The sequence below is a fragment of the Cydia splendana genome, chromosome 15 (genome assembly GCF_910591565.1).
Source record: "Cydia splendana chromosome 15, ilCydSple1.2, whole genome shotgun sequence".
In the NCBI taxonomy this organism is placed as follows: domain Eukaryota; kingdom Metazoa; phylum Arthropoda; class Insecta; order Lepidoptera; family Tortricidae; genus Cydia; species Cydia splendana.
The window spans coordinates 4,198,028-4,216,363 of NC_085974.1; the positions used below are offsets into that span (position 1 = coordinate 4,198,028).

An 18,336-nucleotide genomic window follows, 5' to 3' on the forward strand; every position below is an offset into this window, starting at 1 on the left:
ACATCAATTTGGACCATACTTAAATTATAGCCACGAAGCGAGGTTTCATCCTCTCTAAGTACCCACCCACGAAGCGCCCTCCTGTATCACTTACCCCTAAGTTCCACAAAAACGATAAGAAACTGTGAAAGAAATTCTGACCTCCAAAGCCCGTGGAGGTCGAGCTGCGCCCACAACATACACCTACAGTTTATACAGGATGCCCCGACCCAGTTGTCACTTATTCGTGAGTTAGCGGGTGTCAAACCTTCTCAATATTGTACGTGTGACCTATATAGGGTGATTCGGATTTTGCGGTGGATTTAGGTGCTTAATAGGCTAGGTCACAAGTTTTAAAGGTGTCAGTCGATTTGGTTTGTATTGAGGATCAAATGTCTACCATATGGGACCCATTATATCAAAGCAATACAAAAGTCAGAAATGGCAGTCAAAGTCTGACAATCTTACTCTACACACGAAACCCCTCTCACAAAAACGGTACGGTATCGTCTTGGGTCGTCCCATTCGTTTTTCGTCAAGTTCTTAAATTAGACCTATTCTGCTTTCGTCACTCATTCTACATTCGTCACAATCGTCAGTGGCTTTCAATGTAGAATGAGTGACGGAAGCAGAATAGGACTAATTTAAGAACTTGACGAAAAACGAATGGGACGATACCAACGGTACTGGTCAGGTCGTCAAACTTGAGTTGAAGCCGTCTTGAAGTATAGAAAACAAGAAAATTGCTATTCTGACACCAATTACATATGTTTTGGCAAAATAAACATAGTTATCCGTAGTTATCCGTAGACAATAAGCAAACTTAAAATATATATACACGGTGGCTAAAAAATAACTACATTCCCGCGCGCGTTGTCAGGGAGGTTTTGGGATTATACTGAGCGACTTTTACTATGGGGAAAAAAATTTACCTCCCATAGAAAATGGACCAGCCAAATTTAGTTTTTCGCGATTTCGGGGTTGGTCCCATAGTAAAGTTGCTTAGTATAATCCCAAAACCTCCCCTGGCAACGGGAATGCACTTAGTTTTTGGCCAACCTGTATAATTGTATATATCCAATATTTAAAAAAATGTACATGTAAGTTGCTTTAGACAATTGAGAGCTTTAACTAATAAGCCCCTACGACATCCGCGGGGATGTGCTAGGACAGGAGGATGGGGGCGATCCCAAAGGTATTCAAAAGGGTCATATATTAGTAAGCCCCAACTAGTTTCCCGGTTTACTATCCCACTTAGCACGGGCCAGCAGATAAGCCTTAACATTGAAAAGCTTTCAGAAGTGACGCGTGTCGCAGATTACCGTCCCTTGTTAGTCGTGGCCATATCTGTCGATCCTTAATAACTGCCGGTGGGACAAGATATAAGCTTTGAAAAAAAAAAATGGATTAAAAAATAAATAAAAAAACAAAAAATAAAACGTGATCTGTTTCCGCCCGGGATCGAACCGGGGGCCTTGTGCGTGTGAAGCACACGTGATAACCGCTACACTACGGAAACTTACTTACAAGGGTACAAATTTGGCACCACTATCTATTACGTAGTGCGAGTCGTGTATCGGCCTATCGGCCAAGTAATAGCTCGTATCAGTTATCACTTATCTAAGCAGTATAAATCAAGTAAAAATATAATAAAATCGGTTAGCTAATCGCTTTTATTCTGGTTAATGCAATTGTAAATTTCACAAATATTAATATCACAATCAATGAAACTCGTAATAAGTTTTTTGATGGCCACAATAGCCCCGGGTTACCAATAATGATTTATGTAGTTCTTTTGAACAATCGCTTTAATATAGATATAAAATCATTATATACTCGTATATACTCTCCCGGCCGGTTTCGACCACGGCGACTGTTTCAGCTCCGTTGTTGTATACGTTCGTGTGCTCGCATGTGGCTCGCGTAGCCGATTTTATTTGCGAAGACCCGTGCGCATGACGGGCAGGAAAGCACACCATTGACGTAATTATACCTAATAGCCGCTGGTGGGCGGGCCTTCAGCTCATCCCGTCTGATATAGAGTTCCACAAGTCGACGGGATTCAAAGTCATTCGTTTGCTTAAAGACGAAAGATCTCCATAAAATCATTAAATCATGCTAGATATAGAATCATTAAGAATATCTCATATCTCATATCTCAAATATTTCAACATCACACTTCCTTGCAGCAATGATCAATCTCCAGAACCGACATGCATTATTGACGCACAAGCAAACCGCCTATCTCTCCTCACAGACACCCCTGCCCAGTTTACATACATCGGCAGTGTACCTAACAGCCGGGTAATTTGTTACCCCAGCCTCGGCCTACTAACATTCATTGACCACTGGTACACCTTAATTCAAAGGCATAAGGTTGACGAAAGGTCAGACTGGTACATGCGATATCTTACGGGATATATTTAGGATGCTGAATTATTAAACGGTCGGCTGTTGGGCATGATTTGAGGCAGGATTTCGCGGTGCAATATGTCGGTTTAACAATTTTGGATGCGGTGACAGCGTGCACTATTAAATATCAACTACAAAACGAAACATATGACGAAGAGTTATTACATGAAATACTTTTCCTGATTGATAAGTAAATGATGTACAGTTTTATGTCGTAAGGAGGAATTTAAGGTTTTTTCTATTTGCTTGCTAGGAAAGCTATACGACTATACACCCTAAACGACTGTTATTGATTAAAAACAGTTTGTATTTAGTGATCCCTGACTGGATTAGGTTTACAATCAGGTATTCTTTGTAAAGGAAGACGAACTTCTGTTAGGTAGTGGGGTCTTACATTTTCAATTGGAAAGTGAGTCATCGTCTCGTAAGTTCAGTGTAGTCAATCCTTAAAATAGCCTCGTGTCGTATTTTGCTATCAAACTATTTTAATTAATCTTCGCCCAACTTATCAACGGAGTCCCAAGTTGGGCGCCACTTGTACAGAACCACCCAAAACTAGTTATTTCCAGATCGCTCTGGTTAACAAATGCGATCAATTAGCAAGCGACCCGAGTCATCGCTTAAGTGCTATTAACGGGTTATTAGAGCACATTAACAAGAACAAAAGAAAAACTCTTAGGCTACTTTCTTTCAGCCATTCGATAAAAAAACTCGTTTACACATTTACATTAAGACCTGTTTAGTTAGATAAAATTGGCAAATTATTGGTTTTAGAAGTCAGATAATTGCCAATAATACTGGAGGTCTATTCAGAGAGTAATTTCTTGTTATCTACTTGCAATAGATATGATATATTAGCTAATGAAAGTGACATTTCTGGTTGAAGAATCTTATCCATTACAAAATAATAACAAGAAATTATAATCTCAATATGTTTAATGTATTGAATCATACCTGTTAATCACGCGCCGAATATTCAAAGCTAATTCCTGTAATTTTAATTACACTGATGTTGTGTACGAGTTTCAACTGTGATTACTCATAGAGTACGTTTGAATTAATTAGACTAAGATGCTTAACGAATTATAACAATAATAATGAACATAAATAGTTGCGTACAAACAGCAACACTCCTAACTATGCATCGGTGGACCTTATTACAAAAGGCATAAAGTCCACCGATGTACAGTTAACAGTGTGGGCGATGGTACCTATTTATTAGTTTTGCCATAACATAGGTAAGACGAGCCCCACGTTGGGCGCCAATAACGACAATCTTCGAAAACCGGTTTTTTCCGAATCCATCCAGTTAACGGCTCGATTGCAATTAGCAAATGAGTCCCGGGTCGCCACTTGATTGCAATTAACAGATTATAATTAGACAGGAGGGCCACGTCGCGCCTTTACGGCCCAATCTCGGGCGGACGTGGCACGAATATCTAGATTAAGGCCTATTGCTCACTGGTGAGTGAAACGAACTGAGATCACCTACAGCTTAGAAATTGCGTTATTTATTCGCTGATTGGTAATTGGTTCACTAAGTTTAACAAAAAAATGATAGAAATGATTGAAAAATGATTTATTGTATACAATAAAGTGATTACTACTACTACTACTACTACTAAAGTTTGAGATTGAAACGAGTAACAATTTGAATCTCGTGAATCCGCGTACATTTCACAGGTAAAATTCAGTTTTGAATATATTATACAGGAAGCGGCCTTCATTAAAAATCCAAGCTCTTGGAGTGTTTTTAGGAGCCTCGTCGTGACTAAAATTCCACGTTTTTCTGGTTCATAAAAATCTGCCAAAATTTCAACGAATAACTCATGTGGAACACCCAGGTTTTATAAGAAAAACATTTTTTAAGTTTAATGTGTAAGCAAAGCCAACAATGTTTGCGTTTAGTTTACTTGTAATCCTTATACCTATTTTACACATAACAATAGGGTATTTTCCTGCTAGTCAAATCAGTTACTTTTTTAGAACTGTCAAAACGATTTGCTAATATGGAATTTATATGAAACATTACATCGTGACGTCACGGGAGTTGACCGTGACCTACTTTTTATATTTCTGTCCGATTTATTAAATAGAACTTGTGTTTAAAAATAACTCCTATTTGTGTTTTTCTAATAATTATCTTGTGCTTAATTTCATGCATGGTGTAAAATAATTTATTTTAAATACAGTATAATACCCTATTAAATTACCCATTCAGGACTGTATCCCTAAAAATGTACCTATACCAGTACGGCCCGACACTCCACCTTAAGTCGAAGGCAATTCGTTGGATAAACAATTACCGGTTTAGCGGCTACGACGGCTGAATTTGAATGGCCCTTCGCTTTTATTCCAGGCCGCGGGCAGTAAAACGTGTTGCTAAGCAAGATTGAGTTGTAAGACGGGCCTAGAATGCTAGATTACAGACCTAGGACGTAAATAATAATATATATGCTTCAAATCGATTACGCGAGTCGAACGCGTGGGTTATAACCGCTTTATCGGAATAATGAGAAATAAATAAAATCTATGTGTACCTGAGAGATAACTTCACAACAGAATTCGTGGTGTATGGACTTACCTGAAATTAAAAAAAAAATATCGTTAATAAGATCTTTGTATCAGTAAAATTAGATTTATTTTAGAATCTTTAGCTTAAGTAGAGATAAAGCATCCATCGTTCTCACACTTATCGGAAAGACATTGATCGACAAAGGAATACGAAGCAGATCATTTACGGCATGCACCACTATAGTTATGTACATGTAGCAACGTATTATGACGTTAGTAATGATAACCAATGAATACCATATTTTATACTTAATGTCTCTAAACGGCAAATACAAATGAAATATAATCAAAGCGGCGAGACATACCTAACTATTATATTTGCATACTACCTCAACACCTGTTCAATAATCCGCTCGGAAACTTGCAATAAAGTTTATAGTTTGAACCAACTTAGTAGAAACATTTGAAGGATAATATTATCGGGCGGCAAGGGCCCTAGTCGCGCTCACATTTGCATATCCAACCACTCAATGCCGCTACGCCCGACAGGTACCTGAACACCGAGTTTTTATCGCTAGGAAGAAAAATATCCCGTATTTTCTGGGTGAGAGAAATTGGTATTTCACTTGACTTTTTATGTAATTAAGTGTTTTTAAGCATTCTTAAATGTTAGTAAATTTACACTTTTGTCTTTATTAAGTCATGCCATATAACAAACAAAATTATCTTTGAAATGTAGAACTGTAACTGACCAATCTACAAAAAAATATAAAAAGGAAATAAGAATTCACTTGTGCTCTGAAGGAACTAAAGTGGCAAAAAATTATACTCAGTCAAAACGTATTATGCTCCTGCTTTTACATGGCACAAATACCGCATCATACTTTGGGGAAACATCTATTCACAAAGTTACTATTTATTATCAAGCTTTAAAACTTTAGCTACTAAAACCGCCGTCATAATTCAAGTTTGCCTCGAAACTACATCTTACTAAACGGTGCAACACTGGGAAGTATTGGAGACAATATTATCACAAGTAAGGCCCCACTCGCTCGAATTTGCATATCCTCTCGACGTCGCCCGAGTTTACCTCGGCGGCGGAATAAGAATTCTGATCTCGATTTTTCGACATCGGGGACGGATTGGTGTTACGTGAGGTATATGATATGGAGTTTGATGTGAATAATATTTTAAATATAGTATACAGGCAGGTAGAAGCGGTAGTGGCCGAGTGGATATGACATCCGACGTTCAATCCGGAGGTCGCGGGTTCAAATCCTGGCTCATACCAATGAGTTTATCGGAACTTATGTACGAAATATCATTTGATATTTACCACTATCTTTTCGGTGAAGGAAAACATCGTGAGGAAACCTGCATACATCTGCGAAGAAATTCAAAGGTGTAAGTGAAGTCCCCAATCCGCATTGGGCTAGCGTGGGGACTATAGCCCAAGCCCTCTAGGGCATGAGAGGAGGCCTGTGCCCAGCAGAGGGATGTATTATTAGTATACAGGTGCCTACTCATTCTAACGTCATGATGTCATGAAGTACCGTTATACCGTTAAAGTAAATGAACACTTTGAATTTATACTTGGCTTGAATTAAACCAGAATCCCGATTTAGGTTTAACAAATTGTTATAGTTTTGAACTGGTTTTGATACGACCTTCACGATCATCTTGTCTTGATGATTGGCGCGCGTCATACACGCGACTTTCACTTCATTTCGCATGCACCAATCAGCGTGAGCTACTGTCAAGGTCGTATCAAAATAAAATTAAAACCGGAACAAGTAGTTTTAATCTGAATCAGGCTCCAAGTTTACTTTCGGATACCTCGATGCTGGCCTTCTGTGGTGTTTATATTTATCTTGCAAATTTAGACATATGAACACTTAAAACACGCATGTTACGCTTAAAAGAAGCTTCTTCGAGTTTAATACTTTCGTTTATTGTCATTCTATAATTAAAATGATCAATCATACACATATATTCAAACTAGCTACTCGCCCCGGCTTCGCACTACAAGCTTCGCTTTTAAAAATTATACACCTAAATCCTCAAGAATAGGTGATAGGTGAAAACAGCATGAAACAGTAGTAGTAGTAGTAGCAGTAGTAGTTCAGTAGTTTTTGAGTTTATCGCGAACAAACAAACACACAATCAGACAGACGCGGCGGGAGAATATGTTTTATAAGGTGTAGTGATAACCAATGAGTAAAAACATAAGTTTTTTTGCAATGTAGATGTACAACTGAACAATGTCAAACTTTGAATAATTTTACGGTTTAGACTCACTTGTATTAAGTACTCGTATGTTAGTAGACCACAACAGTTTAAATTCGATGTCAAACTTTTTTAATCTCCTCGAAATTCGTACAACGATTTACCTGAACACGAAAGTTATTTAAGAAAGCGTTCAAGGAACCCCTTTTGATCAGGGTAATTTATAGCAGTCTCGATTATTTTTACGCTACGTAAATTAGCTATACACAATTTACGGTGAATTCGGAATTTCAGTAACTCTTGTGTCATGGATAGGAATTGTGTTTTATCACTCCTGAAAAAACAATCTAGTAATGAAAGTCTACGACTTTTACAAATTTTTGGGGAATATTAAAAAAACCGTTGCTACTCTTAATACAAAAGAAAAGGAAAATAAAACGGCCATAGAGCTATTTCTGTTTCATAACTCTTAATTTGACTTTACGTACGAGTAACAGTCACGACACTATCAGCTTCTATACGAGTTATACGACCCTACATACACCGAAGGCTGTATGTCGCAAATCAAGTTACCGTAAATTAGGAGGGAGTTAGAAGTCGACCGCAATCGACGGAAACAGCCGAAGATAGCATCAGGGCTTCGGCCGTCTTCGGCCCGGAGGTGCCAGCGTGGACACCGATACGTATCAGCTCAGTCAATAGCAGATACCATCGACTAGCAACAAGTATCAAATTATACCAATACATTCCAAATTCAACTTTAAAGGCTAACATTTAAGGTTTAAATGACGCTTATATCAATAGAGTGTCGTTACGGTATTCAAATTTCAGCTCAAACTCAAGACATGAAAGGTGGAAATCGCTCTGTAACGCTCTGGTCAATCAAACGGACATTTTCTTCGCGGAAATAGTAATTACTCTTCAACTTGTTATTTTCATTAAAATGACTTTTTAATCAAGATTTTTTTAACGCGGTCGTTAAGGTGAATCGGGGACGTTTTCGATATTCAAATGATACTAGGGCGTTGATTGTCATCGTTTTTCTTTGGGGCATTAACAATTACTGAGGCGCAGGGCTGTGCTAAGTCTCGTTCATTTACTGAATGGGATTCGTTAAATATTTTCACGATGGTGCGACGTTAATTAATGAAGGTCGGTAAGGGTGCGTTCTGAATTGATCACTTGACTAAATTTTATCTTCAAAACGACAGATCTAATGTCGTTCTTGCTAATGTGCCCAGGGTGCCTAGGCTAGGTGGCAATCGCTTGCGGTACGATAACGAAACGCTTTGTGTCATCATCAAATCACTCTTCCATATTAGTGTGATGACAGTTACGTTTCGTTTACTACGGAGCGTAAACGATTGGCATGTTGGCTACTTAGTTGGTTTCTTGCTTTTTTGGTATTCCACAAGCTAACATATAATTATATACATACGTTTTAGTTCTTTTAAATATAAGTTTATCCTTTACAAACTTTGTAATTTTGTATAAGGGAGTATCTTGGAGGCAAGAAATCGATGTTTATGCAATAATTGGGAGTCCTAAGCCGGTGTCGAATTAGGTCGAGTACCGGGGGGCTGGCGACGTGAAGTTTAATTTTATCTCTCGCTGAACAACATCGTGAGCGATTACATTATACACTTAAAAACCATGAAAACGTTTTTAACAGGATATAGATTAATTGTGAAGTCAAATTATAAAGTTTATTATTATTAAAATAATTTTATGGTTTAACTCACGTATTTACACGTATTTTATAGTATGACTCAAGACACTTTAAATTCGAGTTTTTTTATTTGGTTAGGGTCTTTTAAAGATAAGTTAGTGTAAAATATAAAGCCACTGTTTTATAATATAAAGTATCATCGGGGGAAGAGAAAATTTTCAAACCGAAAATATTGGACTTTATTATTTAATTGCAAAGCAAGGAGTAGGTACTTACTTGGTTTTATTCTTGGTATATAAAACCAGTCAATGTTACCTATATGAGAGCAAGGTTGACTTTTGAAGTAAGATAATATATAACAAAACCTGAATCTCAGCATACCGTAACAAGACATCCACTTTTAAATAAATATGGGTCAGTGCACCCTTTCAGTAACTGTAACCTACAAACGTATCTCATCCACCAATTCATAAACCATTACACCCAAACCCATAAAAAGCCTTAAAATAAAATTTATTATTTACCTAATTATTTAGGCGGCACCCCTAACGATGAAATATTATAGGGGTGAAATTGAATAAACCGGCCGACAGCGAGTCGCTTCACTCGCTTCGGCTCGGGAAATTATACCTACTATTTGTCAAGATTCTTTTTCGCTTAAAGGGGAAAACACTTTAAATTTTAAATTAAACGATCTTAAATACTTGATTCATGTCCTCTAAAAAAAATAGCCCCGAAAAAATGTCTAGAAAAGGGGAATTTATTTCGAGGCAATAGCTATTTATCGCAAAGCTTAAGCAAGTTTATGTAAAGAAAGGCACATTGACAATCTGCCGTATTCGAACTTCAAGATATTCACAAGAGACGACACATACTAGATCCATTCTAGATACGTTATAGTTTAGATATCAACTAGTTCTCTTTTGCAGCGCAATTCGGGCAACCAATGTCACTTTTACGTTAGATAGAGTAAGATATCTATTAGATGTGAATTGGATCTCTAAGTCATATCCTGTGGAAATCGTTCAATGGTACCTAACTCCAGAATCGCGCAAATGTCAAATTTGACAGGTTAGATCTTAAACATATCGTTATCGTATCTTGGTGATGTCTAAAAGATATCTAATAGATGTCTATTTCAAAATCCGAATCGGGCCCAATGTCGTAAATAGTTGGTTGACCCCATTGAGTCAGAGGACAAATAAATGACCGGGAATACATTTTGTCAAATATAGGGTAACAGCTTATATTTTGTGTCAATTATGAGCCGAAAAAATAGTTACTTTATTTATAATTACCAATAATGAAGTATTAGTTATTTCCATTATAACAAATAAGAAAACTTCGATCAGGTGTTTTAATTTCCAATCCGTTCAGCAATTAAAAATGCTTAAACAGGCATTATGGTAAATTAAATTGTATGTAGCCTTGGCCAAATTCGGCCAATCCAACATGGCTCATTTGGTTTTTACGAGTATGTTACTGTACAAATCTTTCTAAAGATTTAAACCATGTACCATGCAATTAAAATTACAAATGCCGTGGCATTTATCAAACAGGTAAATACACAAAATTATCTACATCAACCAAGGGCCTGGTTATCTTTATAGTAGCCAACGGCCGTGCTTTCAGCTCATAACTTTATTCATATTTTACAAGCGCCTTAAACCACATAAAAACCAAGTACAGACTATAGTCCAGTGACAAGTTCATGTTAATGGCCCACTAAGATTCATTTAACTATAAACAGTAACTTTCACTTAGTCGAAACATGAATTCAATTTTGCGCGGATTTGGACTTTATAACCACGCAGAAAGGTCGTGTGTTCACAAAACGTGATGAGAACATGTGAGTTTGTCGAGGGTGTTTTTGGATAAGCACGCTACACGCTTTTTAATAACATATTTTTTCATAACGCTACAGGAGGTAGTTTAATTTTTCTAAGACACGAACTTATTACATGTAACTAAATCTATAATTTTACTAGCACCCGGCCCGGCTTACGGGTTAACAAATTATACACCTAAACCTTCCTCAAGAATCACTCTATATTGATAGGTGAAAACCGCATGAAAATCCGCGTTCAGTAGTTTTTGAGTTTGTCGCGAACATACAAACAAACAAACAGACAGACGCGGCGGGAGACTTTGTTTTATAATTTATAAGGTGTAGTGACTATACTTATTAAACCTTTTTATTATACTTATTAGGTAGGTTTCGCTCGTATTTTGTCTGAAATTTGCAAATGCAAATTGCAAGTAAGTAAATACTTGTAACGTTATAAATTTGTAAGTACTCATTTTAGTCATAAAATATTAAATTCCTGTAATATATACTGTAAAAACATCTATTTATTTAATATTCATCTTTTTCAAGTGACACCGACATTTATTCCATTCACTCGCAAAGTTCAAGCTTATCATTTAAACGTCAAACGGCTTTTAACCCTTTACCAGGCCGACAGTTCAAAAATTACAATCGAATGTTAGTCTTACTCATCGAAAATAGAACACATGTTTGAAGTGCCGTATGTGGGAAATATATATCCCTTAGCCTGGTAAAGGGTTAAACCGTCTAAGTCGCACGTCGCTGCACTTTTATTTATAATCTGTTAGGTGAATGAGTGAACGAATCTAGGCCGTAGGGGCGGCCGTGTCGCGATGCGAGGTGCCTTTGTGTCGCAGATATCTATGCTTTTACTTTACCCTCAGATATAGCTAGGTGATTTTAACTTGCGTTTGCGTTAAACTGAACACAAAAATTTAGCATGTAGTTTCGCTCGTAGCTTTAGCATGTAGTTGCGCTCTCTCGGAAGGGTTTCCACGGAAGACCAGCGTCGAGATCCTTAGATGGTATCTTGACATTACGCTGAGTGGAGACCTTTTCAGTGACGTTTAATAATAAATTAGTTCTGTTGTCTCATGTAATACCTAAATTTAAGCGTTTTCTGAATAAATTTCTTCTATTCTATTCTATTCTATAAAAACACACGAAAATGTTATAGGAAGTAAATGATTCATTGACAAAGAGACTCAGAAGAGATTGAGATGTATAACTTGAAATATTTACTTTTTAAATCGTTTGTGACAAGATGCTCAAAACAGAATATAATTATAAATGTTTTAATTGAAGAGCCAGTAGTTTTAATTTGTCACGGATATTATTAAAGTTTAGATTTTTTTGTTACATAATTGATGCCAATACTTTATACGAGAGCGTATGCCATAACACTTGTAGGTATGCACAAAACACTTTGATTATATTTGCTTACCCGATACAAACTGTGGGAAGCGAGGGGATGAGTATTCTTCGCGTTAAAAGTAGTACCTAACTCAGTCCAAGACGGACGAAACTGCGACGTATGCGTGCGTTCAAATAATTAACCCTGCAGCAAATACTAGCAAAAAACTAAAACTGCATACATAGTAAAATATTCCCGGGCACGAACATAAAAAAACACTAATTTAAAACCACGTAAGTGTTTCAACGTGAAAAAATAAAAAGTTCTTTTTTATGCTAAAAGCAAGAATACGGCCACATTCAGTTTAAAATGGGACGATATTTCCGGACGAGCGTAGCGCTGGCCCTGTGTTACGATTGCTTGTCGTCGAACGGTCAGAGGTACCAGTGTAACGAGGCCCATGGAAGTGTAAAGGGGCCCACAGATTACTAGTTCGCCGGACGATATCAGCCTGTCAAACGCAAAAGGTGAAATTCCGAGCAACTGACAGGCTGATATCGTCCGGCGAACTGGTGATCTGTGGGCCACTTTACTTGTCGCGCAACTTCTAAGCTATGGAAGCCAGTTGGTTGCCACACCTGCTCATCAACGGGCGCCTGAATTTGGCAAAACAATTGGAGAAGTGAAGATTCATCCAAAACTACATTAAAGTAATAACAACGTTTTGAAACAATACTTTGGAGAAAAAATACTAATATTTATTCTTTTTCTTTATTTTTAAAATAAAGTCTACATGTGGTTAACCCTTGCGTTATTTAGCGGACACGTGCGTTTAATGAAATGTGCGATGAAGGTTACTCCACTGTGTTATTGTGTAGTGTAACCATTTTTAACGTCAGGTATAAGGTTTTTATATTCGCTCTTTCAACTATTATAATACCTTCAATTTAGTTTGAATTGACGTAAATAAATGTATTTCCTTTCTTTCAATTTGTGGTGTAACTATTATCTCAAACACACAAGAGCGTTTTCACACTGTCCGAGCCGATATCGGATGTCGAATACGACCACGAAGAAGCAAAAAGTAAAAAGCTACCTTTTATATTTATTTATTCATTTAATCATTGTTTGTTGTTCAAAAGAAAGCGTTAGCGCAAATACAGTGACTATTAAGATAGAGCACTCTCTAGCAGCTATTTATTTCCAAATGTCATCCGACATCCTATATCGAATCGGACAATGTGAAAACGCTCTTACAATTATGCATAATCGGTGAACGCCCATATACTGGTTAGCCTGGGATTTCAAGTCTCGGTTAACCATTGTAATAAAGCCCCCGTACCTTCACTCGCGAGTGAGCGGGTGAATGGGACGAGTAATTACATTCGCTGCAGGTCGGTCCATTCATTCATCAGTTCATTATAAGGGATTTGGTCGCTAAGAGGAACTGAGGTCGAGGATGCCGCCGCTTTTTTTAAGTTTCACTGACAGCACGACGAAACATTCGTCTCTACATACATTGGGAGACCTGGATAGGAGCGTTGTTTTCACGAATTTTATGCTTTTTGAACTTTTTAATTAAGTACTCATCTGTACTTATAAATTATTTGTCTGACGGGCAAGAAGATCCCACCGCTATACATACGTCTTCATATCTAATCTAACCAATCCTACGTACGTTTGCTACGGCGTAGCGAACCTAGTTAAAGCGGCGGGTTGTATTTAAAAGCCTGATGCCTATTCAGATAATAATATCTTGTTATGAAACGATTCACGACGTTCACGTGTGTTGGTGTTGTGTTTCAAATTTATAACAAGACATTCCTAATAGAATGGGCCTTCCTACTGGGTTTACCACAAAAATATGCTACATTTATCATTTTTATCAAAACACTTATGAATGAATGAATGAATGAAAATCTTTATTTCAGGCAACTAATGGCCCATACATAAATACCTTAAAACTAGCATACATATTATATAAAAATATATTTTATAACTAAACTTTAAAAAACTAAACACTACATATCACATTATGGCTGCTATGCATTACGCAACCCCGCAGTGTCAGGGAGCCGGCCGCGGAACCGCCGAAACTTGACACCCTTCGGCCAAAACTCCTCCTTGGTGAAGGTCGCTAGATGGTCAGTCGGAACGCTCACCACAAACGAATTAAAATTCGCATTGTGTCGAGATTCCAACTTCGCGACCCTCAGGATGAATCCGGTCTTCGTTTTCACATACTTTACGATGTCATCGACCTTCGTAAGGTAATGTAGACGGGACACATACAGCAGCGTCGACTTATATTAGCTTCATTTAGCTTCACTTCAGTAATTTACCAACTGACATTATAGTAAAGTTAGTGGCAAATTATTTTTAACCTACTTCGTATCGATTTGAAACTTAACAGGTAAAGGAAGGACGAAACGTCAGGACATATTTTAAAGTCATTATACGCGATATAATCCGTTAAAACAGTATTATTTCATAAACAACATTAAGTTATCTATTGGCCGACAGTGTATCATTTTTGAAATAGAAATTGTACTGAAACCCTTTATTACATTAAAGTTATAAATCGACCCACTGACAATAACAACAAGGGCTATTAATCCAGCCATCGACGTGCCGACGGGTGGAGTTCACACGCCCCACTTTACACAATGTCGTTATAATGACTACACTTGCTGCTAAGCGTTTGTTTTGCCCGGGGTCACCCCTTTTTTAGAACACCCGAAGGGTGACAAACAGCTATTGCTAAGCCTCTGCTGTCCGTCTGTCTGTCAGCAGGCTGTGATAGATAGATTATAGTCTTTAAAAAAGGGTCACGCAAGAAACATTATAAGCATTGCATGAAACTACGAAACCGACCATATTGCGTGGTCAGACCATTTACAATGACTCGCACTTTTATCACTACACATATAAAACAAAGTCCCCCGCCGCGTCTGTCTGTTTGTGTGTAAGTATGTTCGCGATGAACTCAAAAACTACTGAACGGCTTTTCATGCGGTTTCACTTATCAATAGAATGATTCTTGAGGAAGGTTTAGGTGTATCATTTCAATCATTTGTTACCCCGTGCGAAGCCGCTCGCTATAACTCTTTATCTTTAGGTATTTAAATAAAAGTAAACAAACAATTTGTACATTTTCGGGTAGCTATAACAATTATTGGTTAACCGGCCAAATACAAAACCGCCTGGATCCGTCAGTGAACGACCTGACTTTATCCTACTTTATTTGTTCATGTAATGTTTTCTTCTACCCTCAACTGGCTTAAGAAGCCATTTGAGGGTAGATTTTGTTTACTTTTATTAAAATACCTAAAGATACAGACAATAGTTACGTATATGACACGATTTACACGTCAAATTTGCAAGTCATTTATATGCTTTGTCTCTATAATGATAAAGTATAGAAACGATATAATTGTAATTAATTACTAACTGTAAGAAGTGTAAGATATAAAAGTAACAAAACACACGCGCCTGAAAAATCCAAATAATCGGTCTAGTCTAGGCAATATTGAACTTTCTGACCTGATTCTGCATTAAGCTCTTACTGTTTATTACCTTTTCAAGATTCCGCTGAATTTCAACTCGTTATGATTAGTTTCTATTGCGTGACTATAGACGCCAGACCAAAGTTATATTTAATTCTAATAGCCCTCGTAATGTTACTCCAGAGCATATTTACAAAGTTTAAGAGCTTTTTGATACGCAAATTCGGTATTAACTCTCAATTCGACGAAATTTCAAAGAACATAAACTAAGTTTTAACTTTTTAATCGTCGTATTTACAGTAAAAAGCATTGTAAATGCTGTTTAACTTATGTTTGTTAAAAATAGTGCCTGGAATAATGCTGAAGTGCATACTAGACACTTTCAAAAATTATAATCGTTTTTTATAAATAGATTAGTTTACTAATTTTCAATATCTTACTTCGAGTGCCGCCATGTCGAAAAACTGGAACTGAGAGGCGAATTCTGGTGGTCATAACAAGTTATGAAATTGATCTGTATTTGTTATGGATACGATCCGTCAGTGCTAAATTGACATTTCTTCAACCAGAAACGTCACTTTTGACACTGGCAGATCATATAGCCAATTATCCATAACAAATCCAGACTGTTATTGTTATTACAATAAAAATACACCTCTGGATTGAAAATATCTACGTTCAAATCTACATTAATAGTTTAACTACAATAGCTAGTAAATTCGCCATTAAAGAACCTTGCACTTAACGAGCGAATTGCTCTAATAAAATAAGTTTCACAATTTTGCTAGAACACATATCGAGGTGACAAAACCTTAGCGACATTGTAGCTGCGAATTGGGAAAAATACGCCGGCAGCTGCCCGCAATACCATTTCGTTTTACAAGGTATATCTTTTCAGAAAATAGTTCCAAACGGTAAAATAAGAAATTTCCGACGGAAAAAGCAAACTCGCGAGTTCACAACGTTATAAATGATAGGAACCAGTCAAGCAGAACCGAGCAATCGAATCGATTCTATATCGTCACTGATTTGCTTTGTTTTCGCGTAATTTACTGAGTCTGCGACCTAGTAAAGGGTGTTACAGGTTACGTAATAATCAAGGTTTATGTCAACGTACCTGTAGCATATGCCGGCTCGAGGTCGTCCTCGTCGTCGGTGTGGTGGCGGCTGGAGGCGTGCGAGTGGGAATGGTGCGCCACTCCCACGTGCACGGGCTGAATGGGTTGCTCGTAGTGTTTGTGGTGGTCGACGTAGACGCGGTGGTGGTGCGGGCACGGCGCGGGCGGTAGATAATCGGCGAGCGTGCCACCGCGCGTCAATGTGGATCCCGCGCTTAACGTGCCTCCACCTCCACAGGAACCTAACGCGCTCCGCACCGAGCCGAGATCCAAAGATGGCCGCCGCGACATCTCGTAGCTCTCCCCGAACAGCGCGCTCGCCGGCACCGCGTGCCGCACCTCATGTTGGTGGTGCGAGTGTCCGCCGTTCGACGAAGAATGCGGCGACGCGGAGTGCTCGCGACTATCCCGCGACGTAGATGCCGTGTGGATGATGCTTTCATCGTGCGTCTCTAGCACTTCCCGCGCGGTCGGTGGATTAGGATGAGCGTGTGAAGCGGAAGTCCCAGCGCGGCGTGGGCTGCGCCCGCGATCGGGCATCACCGACGACGCCGACCAATATCCCCACGCCATTTTTATATCGGTTAGTTCACCGCACTAATACAATCACTGTTATAAACACTCGGAAGACCGTTGATCCTAGAGTGACACAGCGTGGAGTGGGTTTTAGTGTGTCGGAGTGGCGTAATCCGAGCCCAGGTCGCGTGCCGAGGGGGGCGACAATTGTGTAAACGAACCTAATCTCCTTTGACGCCGACGCCGAGACAAAGCATCGTGGCCGCACGTGAAAAAATATTTAGCTAAAAACGTTCATTTCTAAACATTTATTCGTCGTATTTAGACCAGCGAGTTTCATTTCATATCTCATTGCGTAGATAGAATCGCGGCGGCGCGTTGTTTTGCTAATTCGGGTTTATTCGGGAGTATTCGAGGCCAGTCGGCAGGCGGTAAATGAGATGGAAACTTGGCTGATATATAGCGATAAATAGGGGCAGTGGGTACAAGTTTATGAGCAGCACGACGGACAAATGTGGACCGGCGGCGCATACATCACGGAACTAATGTACGTGGATAGAACATTAATCTTTTTGTTGGACCCATCTTTGTACGTATGCTAATGAGATTTTCTCAGCTTGTTAACTCTGTGAGAGTTTGAGCTAGTTACCATTTCTACATAAAACGTCGTGCCTTAGTTTGAAATCGTGTCGGTCTAAAGTGTCGTGTCAAAACGTTCTGCTTAAACACGCTTAGTCTTCAAATAACTCATGCGACATGAAAACTAATGTGACACCAGCAATGAAAATTAACCCCATTTCTTATGACCAACCCAAAATCACGGAATAACGTGGGGCATTACAAATTGTTATGTTTTAGGCAAGAGTTATATAAACCCTTCGTGAAATTGAGGGTAATGAGGCGGAATCGTGATACTAGACACCACGCCCGTTTGATGTGCAATGAAACAAATTATATCGTGAGCAATGGAAAGGATCATACTGCCGTATTCGAACTTCAAGATATTCACAAGAGACGACACGTACTAAATCCATTCTAGATACGTTATAGTTTAGATATCAACTAGTTCTCTTTTGCAGCGCAATTCGGGCAACCAATGTCACTTTTACGTTAGATAGAGTAAGATATCTATTAGATGTGAATTGGATCTCTAAGTCATATCTTGTGGAAATCGTTCAACACTATCTCCAGAATCGCGCAAATGTAAAACTTGA

At 38.3% G+C, this 18,336-nt stretch overlaps 1 protein-coding gene and 1 non-coding gene across 2 annotated transcripts in view; both read right to left on the reverse strand.

Moving 5' to 3' along the window:
• LOC134797477 (atypical protein kinase C) overlaps positions 1-17,459 on the reverse strand; it is a 189,734-nt gene extending 172,275 nt beyond the window's left edge. Inside the window, exon 1 of the mRNA XM_063769713.1 lies at positions 16,606-17,459. Coding sequence (XP_063625783.1) covers positions 16,606-17,179 — 574 coding nt within the window. The 5' untranslated portion in view covers positions 17,180-17,459. The remainder of the gene's footprint in view (positions 1-16,605) is intronic.
• Positions 1,426-1,498, reverse strand: Trnav-cac (transfer RNA valine (anticodon CAC)). Its single transcript has one exon. It is a non-coding gene; the product is annotated as a tRNA-Val (tRNA).
• Positions 17,460-18,336: the final 877 nt, after the last annotated feature.